This window comes from Balaenoptera borealis, assembly GCF_965194805.1.
Source record: "Balaenoptera borealis genome assembly, chromosome: 11".
In the NCBI taxonomy this organism is placed as follows: domain Eukaryota; kingdom Metazoa; phylum Chordata; class Mammalia; order Artiodactyla; family Balaenopteridae; genus Balaenoptera; species Balaenoptera borealis.
Window position 1 is genome coordinate 37,386,013 of NC_138868.1, and position 17,571 is coordinate 37,403,583.

Consider the following 17,571-nt stretch of genomic DNA (forward strand, 5'->3'; position numbering starts at 1 on the left):
TTACAACTTTTGTTAAAAAGAACACTGGGCAGGGCAGAAGCTGACATCTTGCATCTCTCTCCCTCTTGACTTGTTTAGGGGTTTCCTCGACAGTCACAAGTTTATTTGTTCTTTCCTACCAGGAGGATGCTGGGCATATTTCCCCATTCTCACAGGGGCTAGGAGCAGAGGGAAGTGCCTGTGCCTCCCCTCCCCACCCCCATTCTGTTCTGTCCCTGGCAGAAAAGGCACAACTAAGGCTATGGCCCTCCGCCTGGGCTCCATTTGCTCCAAGAGTCCCCCCCTCCTCTGGCTGGGGACTTCCAGCTGCCAGGACATCAATGCTGAAGCTCAGTTTTCAGGCTGTAACAGGTACTACCATTACTGGATTAACATTTATATATATTATCTCATTTAATTCTCATAATTCCATGAACCTGGTATTCCTACTTCATCAGTGAAAATACAAAGGCACAGAGAGGTGAAGTTAACTTGCCCAAGATCATATACCTAAGAAGTAGTGGAGTTGGAGTTCAAACCCTGGTATTATAATCTCATATTCTTAACCACTCGTCACTGGTACTGACACCAATGTCTTATCATCCCCATCTCTGGGAAGCTTTTGGGGGTGGGGGTGATGTGCCTTCCCAACATTTTGACTGTTTGCTCCCCTAACTCACACTTTGACTGAAGTAGGAAAGAGAAATGAACTGAGTTAGGAAGATGGCTGATGAAGATGCCCACTGTAGTTTTCTCCCCAAATTCTGATTAAAATGAACAAAACATAAAAATCCAACACCAAATATTCCCAATTAGCAAGCAAAGAAGGAAAAGGGCAAAACTGAAAGCAACAAACTTAAAAAAACTGGTGCTTGAGAAAAGAAATAGAAAATTCTGGAGCGAAGGGGGGAGGCGTGGCTGCCGAGAGCCCCCCAAAGCCATACGGGTGTGTTGGCACAGGGAAACGAACTCTCCAGTAACTGGCATTGCCAAGATGGTGTGCCAGCGGCTGAGCCTCACAATGGAGGTGCATGCCAAGAAGCTAGGGCCCAAGTCCACGGGAGAGAAGCCTGGAGAGGAACTCGGTCAACTCCAGGGTTCACCCGTGTTTTGTCTTCCCTACAGTCCTGCGAGGTTAATTAAGAGTCAGACCCTACCATGCAGAGTTCCCCAGCCCCGCGCCCCACAGTAAGTGGCGAGCTGGAAACTTGTACGGGTGGACTCTTAGGTCAACGAAGTGAACTCGGTATAGAGGACTGTTAACCGCTCTGCACAGCGTGAGAGAGGGTGAATCTCCTTGCTTCTTACCTTCTTCAAACCCATCCCGGAATGAGCCTGAGCGGCTCATGGTTCTGCTTTTCTCGTCCAGGGACATGGAGCTGTTCCGGAAGCGGCTGTCCGTGTACGGGTCATACTGCCCGTCGGCATTGGAGAGGCTGTGGGTCCTCAGCATGGTCGGGTTGGACAAGCTCATCTGGGTGACAGTGGTGGGACTCGCTGGAAGGAAAGGAGTCAGTCAAAGGGTTGGAGATTCACGTCCCGGTTCAAATCCTGAAGGGGGACGAAGAGGAGGCTGCTTACGATCAGCCATCCCCGTCCCTGTCAACTTCTCTCCCTTGTCTATTTTCTCAAAGGTGGTCACACCAGCATCTGAGTAACACATTTACAGCTAAAAATAAGGGAGGAAAGGTGGGTCAGTTCCAAAGCGAGGCTCTGGGCCTCAGCTTTCCAACTTGGCACATTCAGACAAGCTAGTGTCACCTTCCAGGCATGAGTTAATTACTTTCTGGGCTCATCTGGAACAATTCTCCCTAAAGCCAAAAGCCCAAAATAGTCCAGCCGGACTTTTGATCAGATGGGAAGCATTTGTGCATGACAAGAAACTCTTGCCTCAAAGAGTTACAGCCAGGAGAGAACAATATGAGAACAGGTCTCACCGTCTCAGATGGGGAGGATTTCATAACGGTGCCTGCAGAGCTTCAGTGCAAAGGGCGTGCATCTACCTTAGCCGAAACTGGCTTTCTTATTAAAATCCTGTCCATTTCAGTCATGTAAAATAGTTCACAAGTATGCATTCGGTTCACTAACAATGAAGAGTTAACCCTTACTTGATTAGAGTCCTTAAAGATTGAGTTTATTATTCACAATAATCAGAAAAGGCTGCCTCTCTAAAGAACGAGATGAGACTGGAAAAAATATTTCCCTCTCTTTCCATCTTGGAAGGCTCAGCTCTCACATCCTGCCACCTTCGTGTAACCTTTCCCAGTCATTTCAGCCAGGACTGTTCTTTCCTTTTTCTAACTGTGTATACTTGCTATCGGATCATATGCAGTTTTTACATGGATTCATACAAAGCTTTGGACTGTTCTCTTTTACCTATCTATGAGTCTGTGTGTGTGTTTGTCTCTCTAAAAAAAGCATCCGTTGACATGTCAGCAGGGACTGTGTTACAAATTCTTTTCCTTTCCTCACTGTGCCAGTCAAAGCATGATGTCACCGGTAGGCATTTCCAAGAATATCTGCTCAGTCAAAACCTGATCTTTATTTCCGGCTTAATAAAGCAATGAGGATGACCAAACATGGGATACGCTATAAAACCTACATCTTCAGAGGTCTTAGAATACATTCTTCTCATTCCACGGATGGTTTGCTCTTTGCTATAACCCCACCTATATCAACCATGTAGAGAAAATTACTGATAGAGAACCAAAACACATTTTTCTTTTCTTTTGCTATCAATTGCCTATAATCAAACTACACTGCTGAGGGCTGATCAGATACTGAGAGTGATGTGACCACATGTCTCTTTCAAAATGCAAGATAACCTCTACCCTAAGGCGCTGATCAACACAGTTAATGCCAAGTAGCTACTCACCAAGCTGAGAAAAGTTGAATCTTGTTCCGGAGGGAGAAGTTACACTGGAGCCAGAGGAGAAAGGAGAGTTGGCGGCAGTGTCCTGCAGGCCTCCTGCAGAGTGCGACCGTAACCATTCTTTTGCGTCTTCTTGTGTGCGAAGCTGGGAGGTGGGGGTGTACCTGGACAGACAGAAAGCAGGCTGGGATTAACTACGAACAGCGCTTATGAAAATGAGCTCTCTGGAGCTGATGATAAACATATAAAAAGAAACTATACATCCAAAGATGACGTTTGAAAAATCAGATCGCTACACATTCCCGAAACTCACAAAGTTTCTCAAAACCTTTTTTGCCACTTGGCTGTCTTTGGGGGAAAACTGCAATTCCTTTCAGTTTTGAGGGAACTACATAAAGGGAACAAGATGGGTAAACGCTCAAAAGAGCCGTCCCTGGGCGTATCTGTAACATGTTGATTCATGACGGTGTCATTTCAAAGCCTCCACCTTGACAGGACTGAAGCAACAAAACAAGCTGCTGTCAGAGCTCTGAGGAAGTTTTAATTAGATAGCTCATGGCACCTGCATTCTGGAGCGCAAGTAAGTGGCCATGAATCACAGAGTATCAGAAACCAGACACGTACAGGAAGGTATGAGGAGACCGACGCTGACAGTAGTTACTAGAATCTGGCAGAAACCAGTCTTCACAAAAGGAACCCCAAATCACTGGGTCTCACACAGGGGAGGGTCTTCAGAAGTCACGTGGTCCACCTCATCATTAATTCTGAAACGTATTTGGTAATGATTTATTGAACGTCTCCAACGTGCCAGGTGCCTTCATAGACATTATCTTACTGAAGCCTTGGATTCTCCCAGCAACACAGATGCTATTATTCCTGTTTTACATTCAGGGAAGGTGACAGCCTGCCTTGAATCACGTGTCGAGATTTCAATCCATATTTGTCTGATTCCCAAATCCATTATGGACGCTGCCTGTGGGTTCTTCTCATTATGCCCACAGGCAGCATCTTGAATGTCTAAAGTGCCCCAGTGGCCAGAGTACTTTGGACTTATAAACAGATTACCGTGGGGTTACTACTGATTACGTAAATAGAGGGATCCTCTTGACTTAGGACAAGGAGTTGTCAGTGTGTTGGTATGGGATGTGTGTGTGTATGGAGTGGGTGAGCTAGAAAGGGAGTCACAGTGAGAGGGAACATAAACACGATTCTTCCTTAATGTTTTTACTATACTTGGACTTTCTAGGTTCCATCAATTGCCTGAGGATTCCCTGTCACTTACCTCTATTCTGAATTTTTTTAAAAATAGATTTTAAAAGCCAGAGCTACATAATTTTCACAGAATAGAGCTGCTCCAGAAATATACACATTAGCATTACGAAATGCTGATATTCGAAGATGTGAGCTTCCTCTGGGAGCGACGCTGGGGCATCAAGGTCAAACTCACGTGAAGAGTGGGTATGATTTAAGCATTAGCCTGAGTGCCGACAAGCATGACGAAAACTGTTAAGTACAAAAGGCCTTGCCAACTCCCCCCTCGAAGGCCACCGTGCTGAACTTCCTCCCTCGGGAGGTCTGTTGGGGGCTTTTTCAATACTTTTATTCTTAGATTTTTAGATTTGGCCTTACTCGGAACTACTGTTGAAAGGAAGCATTGATACCTACCTCCCATTACTGGTCAAAACGCTCTCAGCCTTAAGAACTGCTGGTTATTAACTACAGACATACATGACAGCAACGAAACATTTCATTCCAAGTTCCACGTTTTGCGAAAGCACTTACTGCTCGGTGCAGGGTGAAGCCGATGCTACAGAGAACAAGGTGTTTAGAGAGCGGGAGAAATGACAGCTGTAACCGTGTGACATTAAGGTCACGGGGCAGGCGTTAGGACTGAAGTTCTTCTGGTTGGCAAAGTGAGGTGGATGGCGTGAGCAGTGGTGACTTATAGCATCTTGTTTCACCAGGACCAGCGCCAAAAACGAGCCATCACTTACAGTGAATGAAAGGACATTCGCTCTTGGAAAGAAAGTCTTTACTTTCTTTACATCAAAAAAAATGAACACACCCACGTCTTGTTGGACATTGAAAATTGACCCGATTTTCCATTAGAATATTCAGACAAGTGCAAAGCGCCTGTCCTTAGCAACTTTCCATGGGCCAGAAAGTTAAAAATCTTCAAATTGGGCGGGGGTGGGGGGGGAATATTTCTCTCCTTTGCTCTGTGTCCTGGCTGACAAATCAACATGCTACAAGTCATATCCTTTCTCTTGGAAGACAGCCCGTGAATGGAATGGTCATGGCGAAGTGATCAGCGATTAAACCCACTGGCCCCAGAAGTAGCGGTAACTGCTCTCCGGGCTTGCTCAGGGTTGGTTGTCATGAGATGGTTTGACCACAGTAAGCCTGAAAGAGCACAGCCTCTGCTCAAGCAAAGAAGCCGACACATGGACAGATGAGAACGAGAGGGTGGCGAGGGGAGCCGTCATCCAAAGGGTCCTGCTGCGGTGGCCAAAGCGGGGACCCCCAGCCCAGCCCGAGCCCCACCAGCCATGAGAGAGCCACACAGCCAAGCCCCAGAGCCACACCAGATGGCATGGATGCAAGGAGAAAACACAGATACCTGAGTCCTTTCTTAGGCAAAGTGTTCCTATCAAGGTGCGGGTCACTGTAGGAAAGTTAAAACAAACATAAGAACCTCAGAGAAGCACAGGGAAAGCAGGCCATATGAGGGGGGAAAGGCTAAGGAGGAGCCAAGAGACCTGGAGGAAGAGACTCACTTCACCAGGGAGCGGTCCTCTGCATGCAACACATCCACAGCCACGGGAACAGAGGAAACCCAGGCCTGCGTTCACACCCAGCATCCTCCAACCCCGTCCCCAGGAGGCCTGAGCCGCTCAGCCCCAACTGCTCCTCCTTTTCCGCGGGTTCAAAGCCAAACTCAGGAGCTGCCCCCATCTGGAAGCAGAGCCCATGCCCTCCGCGGCAGACAGAGATGCCAGGCTCCGCGCACCCCTAACCACTCTGGCCCACCACCAAATGCCACTGGCGATGACTTCAAGTGAGAGAAGGGACTTGCTGGAGAGTTTCAAGAGGCCAGCAGTCTGCATATTTGGAATTCATCTGTAACAAGTGAATTCCAGGTCCCTCTCAGTTTTCGAGGCTCTCATTGGGCGTAGCTGGGAGCTGAGCCCTGGGCAGAGTTGGGGCATGTTACGACCTGCTGGCTGATAAAGTCACACAGCATTTGGATTTCCAAAGAGCTAGGTTTAAAGGCTTGGTCTATGAGTCTGACAAAAGCAACGTTTTCGCTGTTAATGGGGTGAAGAGCGTTTTCATTAATTTTTTTTTCCCCCTAGCATGAAACAACATCTGCTCATTATGTTTGGCCAAGCCATGGCTTCCCCACAAACTCAAGGTCAAGGTCCATCTCTGAGGCCCACCCTCAGGGCATCTGGGGGCCAGCAACACTCCACATAGTCTTCTTACTGTTACAGAAAACGGGCACACAGAACACAACAGCCTGCGAGACACAGAGCCAAACTGCAGCAAAGGCCTTTGAGAGGGCAAACAGCCAGCTGCGTTGGGGAGCAGGGGTGGGGGAGACAAAGGTGCGGGCCGCAGAGCCGCGTGGTGGGCGGTAGGTCACTTCTGGGCTTGGAGGGGGAGGGGAGAGAGGAGAAAGGGCAGGAAGCTGGGAAGCAGGAGCATGCCACGGGGAGGCTGAGATGCCAGTGAGAGCTTCTGCCGCCCCTCGCCAGGTGGCAGGTTTGAGGTTCCTTCCCAAGCTGGGAGAGGAGGGGCCCGCCCCGCTCCACCTCTTCCTGAGCTTTGTGGGCAGCGGAACAGACCCTCACAGGCATGTCTGGGGGGTCACAGAGCACACCGGGGCCACGAACACAAGCGGAAGCCGCAAGCCAACAGCCTCACACAAGACATCTGGCTTGACACAGGGGGGCAGAGGAAGCTAGAGGCTCGGTGGCGTCCCCGGCCTACAACGTCATTACCTGTCCTGTTTCCTGGGCAGAGTACTTCTGCAGAACTTAGGGCTAGCGGCAGGGGAAGAGAGAGGGCTAGAAGGCCAGGCAGGTGGAAAACAAGAGAAGGAGCATTAGATTGGGAGGAGGGGGTGGGGTTATTATACGCAACAACTAGAACATTCTTCTCATTTCCAGTGCTGATACTGCCTTTCTTCTCCATGTGGAGAAAATGGACTTGTATCATTACTGCAGTGAGATTCAGAGCTTTGAGGACAATTCTGGTTTCTTGATTTCCTATCACTCTGGTCCGCGGCCCTTCAAGTAGGAGGGTGTCTGCCCCGAGGACCAGCATATGGACTCAGCTGCTTAAGGAACACCCCACCACACGCTCTGCGGCTACAGCTTGGACCTGCTTGGACCACACAATTACAAGGGGCAGGGAAAGAGGCAGTTGATGAACAAACAATAAAATGGAAGGACTTCGAAGGCGGAATGCCCTTTCAAAAGGCAGCATGAAATCTGCCCCCAAGAGACTTCCAGCAGCTCCATGCACTGAGAAAAACCACAGTGAAAAAGTTAACAGGAAGCAGAGCCTGGCTTAATCCATCCCAAACTGGTTTCCCTCTGGAGAGACGATCAGAAAGAGAGAAACCTCCCAGCAACGGTGAGTTAACACTTGGGCTTCCTGACATAATCTCTGGACTCTTGGAAGGGCGTCTTTCGGGGAGATAAAGGCAGCCAAATGCACAGCACCAACCTTTCCGACAGTGTGGTCTTCACACTGTTGGTTCTGACAAAGGGGGTCAGGGCGTCATCCTTAGAGGCGGCAATGAGGCCGGTGGAGGAGTTGTGACTCAGCGCCCCTCCGCTGCCCAGGGAGATGTCAATGGACTCGCAACTGGTGTGGAGGCTGCTGACCGACTGGAAGCCCAGGCCGTCCTTGCTAACGGCCGAGGAGCTGCTGGCGTGGGTGCCCCACGTGAGGCTGTTGGAGGGGCCCGAGTGGGCGGAGCCGGGGCTGGAGGCCAGGGGGGACTGGGTGCTGTCTGCGTTCTTACTGTAGAGAGGGCTGCTGCCGCCGCTGCTCAGGACGCCGCTGCCCGAGGGGGACTCTAAGTTACCTTGCTGGCTCAGGGTGGCATGAGGGTTGGAGATGACCACCGAGTTTTTCATGTTTTCGGCTGTGGCGATGGGCACTTGCTTGGTAGGCTTCCCACCAAAGAGTCTGCGAAGAGACAAAGGGTTGCACGGGTTGAACACCCAAAGCCCAGGGGCGCTGGCCCATCAGAGGAGGGCGGGGCACGGGAGCTAGTGAGAGTCCCTGGGGAGGGAGGCGCGGTCCTTTCTACAGCTCAGGGCGCTCCCCTGGGAAAGGCTGCCACACACAGCGGGCCAGGGCACTGGTGGAGCAAAGGCTCCACCTTCAAGTTCTAGGCTGCTGCTGAGACCCTGGATCTACCTGAGCCAAAGGGAGACGGGGAGTAATTTTCTACCGGCCTATCCCTCGCTGGTCCAACATCTTGCTTTCCTTTCTTTCCATAAATAGAGTAACTAGAAAACTGCCCTTGCCCAGGAAACATCTCAAGGGAAAAGAGCTGCTTTAATCACCTTTGTATCCATGACCCCAGGCACAAAGCAGGCACTCCGTTTATGACAGTTCAGCTCCAAAGGATTTGGTTTCTTTGATCTCATAAGCAAACATGTAGAATCAAGAACAGGAGGCTAGATCTGGAGGCGGCCTGGGCAATGTATCCTCTCAGATGTATTCTCACATGAAAGCCCAGCCTGAAAGATGTGTCTTTTAGGGCCAGAGAGCTAGTACTGTCCAGTGATACACACAAACCTTGTGGGATTCACAAGATGTTCGACCAGACACGCTGGGTGTGAACTGTGTCTCTGTGATAGACACACAGTAATGCCATTGCACGTCATCTCCCCCACTGCTCATGACCACAAATGTGCTGTCAGAACGCAGGGTATGGCACAGACACTCCCCTCTTCCGTTGGCAGAGGGTTCTCTGCTAGGATGGAGAAACTGTCTTAAAGTCAAAGGACAGTACATGCTCTAGAAATGTAACGGCTTTATTCTATCCACTAAAACTGTCATGGAACAGGTATCTCCGAAAAGAGACGATACTACTACATACTATGATAGGCAGGTTGCCCTTCACCCAGCTAGTCAAAGTGGTGTGAGTTTGACCTCCGACCTCTCCAAACAGTTGTTACAAATCCCAATTGTTGTAAAAATCAATAAACACATAATCAACCCTCACTACAATGTCTGGTGACAGAAGAGGAACACTTTTTGCCTGGTGACAGAGAAAGAACTATCTTGTTGCAGAACCTTGGCTTTAGAGTGCTTACATACTTCCGGTGTCAGGGACCTCACTACTTTATACTCCAAAGGCTAACTGGCTCCATTGCCAAGCACTTCCAATTGTTACAAAACCAAAATCTAACCCACCTTCTTCCAACTTTTATGCCTTGCTCCTAATCCTGCTATGTGTAACTACACAGAAAAAGCCCAATCTTTTGTCTGTTAGTCCTTCAAACCATTTGAAGAGAGCTATCACACTTCACCTAAGACTCCTCTTCTTCATACTAATGCACAACGAGAGCATTCAGAACACCTTAACAATTTAGGAAAAATGTAACTGCTAGGAATGGGCTGAAAGGTGCTCAATTCACAGCCTAAGAAGCTGCATGCATTTTCAAGTATTCTATTACACTAGCCTAAGGGTCTAGTAAAATGCCTTTGTAGTTACTAAAGGAAATCTATAATACCAAAGAGTGAATATTACATATAATACTTGAGGCAAGAAGCAGAGAAAATTTTCATTTACAAGGCAACCTGTTAAAACAACAAAGAGCAGCCCAATAGGACTTTTCCCTGAAAAAATAATCATTACTGAAATTCTAATAATCAAGTCTAGACAAAGAACAGTGAACTGCTGCATTATACCTTTCATGTGGAATGCTTCTTCTGAAGGCTTTGCAAACATTCCCATTCATCCCCAAATATGTACATGTGCACATAATTTTTATTTTTTCACTGCTAAGTTTTCTATCCTTGGACTTACTCTTTCTTATGACAAGAAATTTCCTGAAAAGGTAGGACGAACTCTGCTCTATGCAGCTGCAGTTTTAAAGTGGTCCAGTGGATATTATAATGAGATACTATGGAGAGGCAAAAGTTGTATAAACTGAAAGGAAACTGTTTTTAAGAAGTGAATAATCAATTTTAAGGTACAAATTTCCACTCGTTGTGGAAATGCAGGAAAATGCCTTTTTCAGGTAATAGGAAATCAAATTCTCTTTTTCAGAAACGCTTCTGCTTTGTTTTTTCTTTCTTTCTTTTTTTTTTTTAAAGGAAGCTAAAATTTCAGGCACTAATTTGGAATTATGCATGCAGTATAAAAAAGTATGTGGGGGATATTGGACTATTTGGGGAAAAGGTCTGGCCATTATGCCACTGTCTGGCATAATGATGAGGAATCTGAGCCACAGAGTGAAAACAAAACTGTTTCCCTTGAGCTCCCCATCCAGATCTAAGGGAGTATTAGGATCTCATCTTCAATGGTAGCTAACTTTTATTGAGTACTTACTATGGGCCAGATGTAGCTACATAGATTAATGGACACAAGAACCCGTAGGTAGGTATCATCATCCCCATTTTACAGATGAGGAAACGGAGGCAGAAGTATTAAGAGAGGTTACATGGTGGCTAATTAAGGTGGACCTAGGATTCAAACCCAGGATGATTGATTCCAGAGGCTTATGTTTTTCATGCCAACATGGGAAAATAATCAGTTGACTGCAGAATTGCTGGCAGCATCCGACCAAACAGCTTTACCCAAGGACTGAAGTGGAGAAAACCAGAGGTGTCTTCAGCTAAGAAAACAGGAAGTTATTAATCCAGGATGCCACTCCACGTATTCCAGTTCCGCTCGGCGCCATTTACCCACTTACCTGCGGAGCGTGGGAGAGGCCACATCAGGGTACTTGGCCCCTGGCTGGAGAGTGGCCTGAGCCGCACTAGACACAGGCTGGGCTGCCGGGTTCACCTTCACTGAGTTACAGGAAGCCACGCTCTCGTTGTCAGATGAGATGCCTTTCTCCTTATCGGTCTGGTTGACCAGACCTGGCAGAGAGCTGCCCAGGGCTGTCTTGGAAGGCTCCCTCAGCTTGGGCACCGGCAGGCCTGCTGACTTGCTACTGATGTTGGAATCTATGCTGCTGGTACTAGACCTGTTCCCAGCCCCATTCCGGCTGGTGGATTTACTGGGCCTTGGCAGACTCCGGTACTGTAAATTTGTCCGGGAGCTGAGAGACAGATACCCGTCATCCTGATTCTGAGCCCCATCCATGCTTGTCTTCCGACCGGTGGACCGACCGACAAGTGCGGACGACTTTGGGATTTTGCCCAGCGTGGCTGACCTGCTGGTGACAGTGGCCCCACTGGCTGTGATCATGGCCAAACCAGCGGCAGAGCCACTCTGCTTCTTGAACCCAAAGCTGTTGGCATTGGCAGTGGGCGTCCTGGAGCTGCCGGGGAGGGGTTTCTTGGATTCATCACCGCTGCTGCGGCCAGCATCTGACGGGGAGCGCTTCACCTGGGAGGCTTTGGGAGACAGCCTTCCTTTCTCAGACACCTTTGCATCATCTGTTTTTCCTAAGAGAGAAATCAGAAAGGTTAGCCTGCACACCAAGAAGCCAGCTCCGCCAGCTCAGACTGTTTAAAATTCTCCCCTCCTCCAAAGAACTAGTTCGCTTTCTCCTGGGGGAAAGCAGTCCCCTTGGGAGACAGAGGAAAGAGCTTTTTATAAAGATAATCGTGTCTACAACTGTCACCATGAGCCTTTTAGGAGATGTCAATGGTTTTCCTCATTCGCAAAGCAATCTAAATTTACCCAGAATAAAGCAAAGCCAGCCAATCACTGATATGTCTGGGAAAGAGATCTTGTGTTTTATTGACCATTCTCCCTCTGTCCATTGAAAAGCTGTCCCTATCATTTTCAAGGGGTACCCCACCTTCCTGCAAGAACACTGCCCTTGTTTACATACATCCTTAAATCATGGACAACATCAATTCAACACACCAACAGCTCCTACCCACGTGCTCTTGAATAGCCTTCACTGGGTATGTCAGCTCTGACCCAGCTTAAACCAATTCAACGTGTCTCGGCAGTTGAACCATCTTCAGAATTTAAGAGGCTCTCATGCTTACATATTTCCACTTGGAGAAAGGTAAGGATGTGAACCTTTCTGAAAGCTGGCTATGAGCAGGGTCTAAACCCTAAGAAGAAATACCTGTGCATTTTATAGGGATTTAAAAAGTATCATCAAGCCCTCGCTAGAGTGACTGCAGTTCAGGTTTTGAAAATGACAAGGGCCCACGCATGCCTCTGACTCACCAGTTCCTGGGGTCTTGAGCGTGCCTGCCGGGGCAGCCGGCTTCGTCCTCGGCATGGTGATGCCCACCTGAGCTGTCATGCCTCGCCGCCACGAGCCTGTCTGAGAGATGACGGGGTTCTTCTTGCCCGACGTGCTTTTGTCGGACTCGTCAGACACATCAGAAGGATTCCGCCTCCACTTCGACCCTGGCTCCATCTTTATGCCACTGTCTGACCCTCCGTCTGACTTCTTGACATCGTCGCCGGACCACAGGGAATTCCTCTCCACCTGTGAGTGTTTCTCAGCGTCGGTCTGCGAAGGAGACCCTCTGAATCAGTCCTTCTCAAACCCCAGGCTAGAGAGCCCCTCACCCCAGAGCAAAAATGCCCACGCACTGGACAAGTTAAGGGAAAAATAACAGAGGACTACTTGAAAACGTTTGGGCCTTTGTACTCTGGTTATCTTGTTAGGAAGCCTGATTTGTTGGGTCCAAGGAAAGTAAAGCATACGAATATGTCCTAAAAGGGAGTGAGGGAGGAGAGTAAAAAGAGCCAGAGGAGAAAGAGGGACAGAGCCCCATGGAGGAGGACCGATGGACGGAGCTGTGACAAGAATTCAGCCACCAGCTCCGCCACTTGGCGACGCGCCTCCTCTAGCTCCGGCAGCCTGAGCTCTATCCAGCTCGCGGCCTCCCAGCCCATCTCCCTTTGTTCTGCCAGCTCCCGATCACTCCACTGGCAGCCAGATCTCTGGATCTAGCACAGCGCCACAGTCTAACACACCGAGAGTGAGCGACAGAGGGCGGCTGCTAGTTCCCCTCGCATCAGGGAGAGAGAGGGGCTGAGAGGAAGCAAAGCCTCAAAAGCCGCTTCCCTCCCCACCACACCACGCTAAAAGCCAGAGGGTGCCTGCTCCCACCCCAGCTCCATTCATATGCCGCTGCTTGCTCCTCTTGTGGGATTTTGGGCAGACAAGGGATATAATTAGCCAGCTTTCTTTGGAAGAGGCCTGACCTGCTGGCCACGGAGCCCAGGAGGGGACAGAAGTGGGATGGTTAATCATTTGCTGCAGTTGAAAGCCATAACTCGCTCACCAGAAAGCTTTGGGGGCCTCCCTAGGGGCTGGGGCCAGTCTGAGGAGATTTCAGCAGGGAGAAGCAGTGCAGTGAATGGGGAAGGGTGGTCCGCAACACTTTAGGGCGGCTCCCCTGCGATACAGGTCCCGTATTTGCTGTACTTAACTACCAAGAGGGCAGCATCAGCAAGGTAGGAAGTCAAAATGACCCCCTGGCAAGAATCTGGCCTGATGCTTCGAGATTAGTCATTCGATATTAGTACCGATGGCTTCCTGCATGGAATACACTGGCTGAGTGGGAGCAAAGACACATACAGACAAGCAGCCCAAGTTCAATCGCCTCTCTAGCACCACCACAGCCTCCCCCCTCTCCCTCAGCCACCTCACGGGTGCCTTCAGTTGTTTGGTCATTCCTCAAACATTTCCACGAGGTACTAGGCATAGAGAGAGGAGGAGGACAGAAACACTCCTGGGCTGCAAGAAGCTCATCGTTCAGCTGCGGCAAAGGACAGAGACAGAGGCGTCCCCACAGCAGGCACGCAATCAGGCTTGGTGAGGACATGAGCACATCGGTCGGCGAACACATGCTTCTCGAGCTACAGCACACTTTAACAAAACGACCTCATCCGATCGCGACCGCTATCTGGTCAAGGAGGGTGAGCAGGTAAGTAGAACTGCCTTCATCTCAGTTTTACAGATAAGTGGAAACTCACGGTACTTGCTCCATGTCCCAACTACACCAGCCCGTGTTCCTCCCTCTAAACCTCCCAGTGTATTCATTCAACCAGAATTTCCTCCATGCCTGTGGTTTGCTGGGCACTATGGTGAGTCTGAGGATCTGTGAGTAAGATTGGTTCCCATCCCTTCTGAAGTTTACGGTCCAGTGAAAGAGGCAGGGATTGGAAATATAAGACAAATAAATGGAAAAGGACAAGGAGTCTGAGACAGAATTACAGGCAGTGATGTAATTTAGAGTATGATGATGGGGGTAAGGGACAGTGGTCTGGTAAGGCCTTTTTGAAGAAGTGTCCTAAAGGATGAGCAGAAACTTACCGAGAGAAGAGTTTAGGGAAGAGCAGGCCAGGTAGAGGTAAGAGTATGTGCAAAGGCCCTGAGGCAGAAAATATCTTGGCTTTGGAAACATTCACTCAACAAATATTTACCCGGTACCGCTGTGTGCCAAGCAAGCTTTTGGGTACTGGGAATACTACAATGAATGAGAACAAAATATCAATACAAATCATTAACCTCCTGGAGCTTATGTTCAAGTACATTCTAACACATCCGTTTACACTCTAAGAGGTACTGAAAACTTAGCACATACCACATCCTGGGGTACTGCATTAATTATTCTTTTAATGTTCCTATACCTTATTTTTCCTGATCAAATTATAGTGATGCTAATAGTTGGAGCAGTAACAATTAAAATTTACTAAGCATTTACTATGTGCTAGGCACTGGGCTAAAGTGCTTTACATGTACCATTTAACTTAATCTTCACCAGAAACCTATGAGGAAGTTATAGTTTGTAGTCTCAATTTTACATGAGAACACTGAGGCACAGAGTGGAAAAGAAAATTGCCCAAGATCACACAGTGCAAGGATTCTGGGGAACCTAAGTGCGGAGCCCATATTTTAGCCATCATGCCATGCTGCCTTCCTGGAGGACAAGTCCAAGGACTTGAGGATGCTGCATGTCCAGGGGCACCTAACATAATACCTACACCCAGTAGATTCTCCTTCCATCCTGGCTGGCCGGTGGTTCCCCAGCTCCAATTCTGGAGCAGTTCCAGCCTAGCCTCTGGGTGGGACCTCCAGAACTGATTCCACCCCAGTGGCAGAGAGAGTGCACACATCCCTGGTCTGGGACTACAATTGAATCCCCCACTGGAAAGAACAATTATCCAACCATCACAGCCCCACAATGTGGTCCAGGGTGGCCGGCTTCCCAGCTGCTCTCGGCACAGCAGCCTCTGCCCCGGGACATTATACTGGCTGTGAGTGCACATCTCCCTAGCAAACCCCTGCTGAGCTGTGTGTCAGATCATGTGGTGGCACCAGGAGGGATTAAAAGATGAAGAAGGGCCAGCCTCTCTGTTCCCAGAGCTTACAACAGGAGGGCCAGCTGGACGGCCACATGGGATGTACAAAGAGCTGCACCCTCCCCTTTGCCAGCTGTTCCCATCTCAAGTGGTACCTCCTTTCTGTAGATTTTTCTACTGCCCCTACCTGCAAGCCCACTTACTCATTCAGCATCTAAGAGGGAAGGCAGGGAAATAGCCACACTCAAGGAGGAAGAGGGCCTGGAAGATGGGAGAGTTCTCCCCTGAGGGCCCAGGTTCCCCAGAGACTGAAGAGGGGAGGCCAGTCTTCTGAGAGCGAGAGGATGGAACCAAGGCGCTGAGGAGCGAGGTGCAGCCGTGGGGCGGGAGGTGGAGGGAAGAGCATGGGCTTGGGGTCGGACAGACTTGAGGTCAAGTACTAGGTGCTGCAACTGCCTCCTGTGCTGTGTGTGACCCTGAAGGAAGTGGCTGAGCTTCTCTGAGATTGTTACCTTGTGCATGAAACAGGGGTGATAACAGACAGGTGTCTCAGAGAGCTGACGGTGGGCGCAATGAGCTCAATGTGGAGGGACTCAATTTTAACAGTGGCTCTTTTGTCACCAACTGTCCCCCCTCTGAAAATCTCCGGCACTTTAGCATTTAATCTATTTCTGTCTTGCATTAAGGTGAACAGGGTACTTGTCTTTTGTGCTCTTGGGCCACAAGCCTCTAAGAAGCCAGAGACACTGCCCTCTTCAAGCCCACACCATCCCCTGCAGATTGAGATGCTACACTGGCTAAAGTTGGAGTCCCAGTAATAACAGAAATTAGGATCGGCGTCAGCATCATCACCTGCTGCCTTTCTTACTGGGCACTGGGTGCCTCCGCACACATTATTAGCTCATCTAATCCTCTCAACTTGCACTTTTATCCGTATTTGACAGACAAGGAAAGCACAGGTGTGAAGAGGAAAGGTAACTTGCCTCAAGTCAGGAGCAGCAGGACCCAGCAGGTGGCAGAAGGGGTGCCCCACCCACACCCCAGCCAAACCCTATCCTTACCTCCAGACCATCATCCAGAGAGCATCCAGAGAGCTCCAGGATTACTCAGGGTCACACAGGACAGGAATCCTTGCCACAGAATTCAGAATTTTGTTTCCTTCAGTAGCAAAAAGTAAACTCACATGGAATTACCATTTTTTCCCCTTGTATATTTTATTAAAATTTCAAAGGCAGTGAAAATGAGAGGAATCTTGACATATGCCTTTTTTTGTACCTTGGCACCTGGAATGGAACCTTCCACAGACTGAGAGAAAATGCTGAGTCACAAGGACAGGAAGAGATAGATGAAAGGGATGTGGGGAAGTGATGTTCACGTGTGAAAGTCTTCTGCCACCAACACACTGTCCTAAAAACAAAATGCTGCAAGACATAAGATGAAATGCTCTGACACTACAGAGAAAGGACATGAATAACAGTCAACTTTTGGTTCCTGACATGAATGGAGGAGAGAAGCAGAGGGATAGGTAATATAGAGGAAGGAAGGAAGGAAAGGGAAAAAGGAAATGGAAAGGAAAGGAAAGAAACGAAACGAACCGTCTGAGCAACTATTGAGAATTAGGCTGAGGGAATTCCCTGGAGGTCCAGTGGTTAGGACTCAGTGCTTTCAACTGCCGAGGGCCGGGGTTCAACCCCTGGTCGGGGAACTAAGATCCCGTAAGCAGAGTGGCACAGCCAGAAAAAAAAAAAAGAAAAAGAAAAAAGAAAAAACGAATTAGGCTCATTTATCTGAAAGCGTGTTCAGATAAAGAATGTCCATATCGCTCTCACACTCACCCTTCAAGATAAGCCTAGTTACCGTGATTTTACGTAATCACGGGGAGGCAGAGGCTTGGAGAGGTTGAGCTTATCCAAGGATGCCACAGAGCTAGGAGCTCAACCCTGACTTCCAAGGCCGTACCTTTTCCCTGACGCTGCAGCCAGACTCACCGGCTCTCCTGGAGAAAGTTGGTCAAGAGGCTGTCAGACCCCAGGCAGGGAGATGCTTTGCCCAGCACACTGAGAGGCAGTGAGCAGAGGCCGATGCTGGGTATCTGGGCACGGGTGCCCCATCGAAGACCCTCCCCGTGCTCCTCAACATCCTTGAGGAAACAGTCACTCACAGACAAAGGGGACTTCCATCCCCCAAGGATCGCTCCTCTGTTACCGGCTGCCGCCTCTCTCAAGCAGCTAAA

The 17,571-nt window shown here is 49.0% G+C and overlaps 1 protein-coding gene across 12 annotated transcripts in view; it reads right to left on the reverse strand.

The window, feature by feature from the left end:
- The window catches only part of NAV2 (neuron navigator 2), an 858,870-nt gene that overhangs the window by 68,687 nt on the left and 772,612 nt on the right, over positions 1 to 17,571 (reverse strand). For 8 of the 12 annotated variants that reach the window (XR_014231592.1, XM_082342380.1, XM_082342386.1 and 5 more), the window contains 7 exons: positions 12,243 to 12,534; positions 10,798 to 11,500; positions 7,586 to 8,053; positions 6,856 to 6,921; positions 5,472 to 5,516; positions 2,855 to 3,015; positions 1,288 to 1,476 (listed from right to left, as the gene is read on the reverse strand). Coding sequence is in view for 11 of the 12 variants with exons in the window: in XM_082342380.1 (XP_082198506.1) it covers positions 1,288 to 1,476; positions 2,855 to 3,015; positions 5,472 to 5,516; positions 6,856 to 6,921; positions 7,586 to 8,053; positions 10,798 to 11,500; positions 12,243 to 12,534 (1,924 nt within the window). In the remaining variant the exon portion in view is untranslated. The remainder of the gene's footprint in view (positions 1 to 1,287; positions 1,477 to 2,854; positions 3,016 to 5,471; positions 5,517 to 6,855; positions 6,922 to 7,585; positions 8,054 to 10,797; positions 11,501 to 12,242; positions 12,535 to 17,571) is intronic. The other 4 variants (XM_082342385.1, XM_082342387.1, XM_082342389.1 and 1 more) reach the window with 3 other exon arrangements.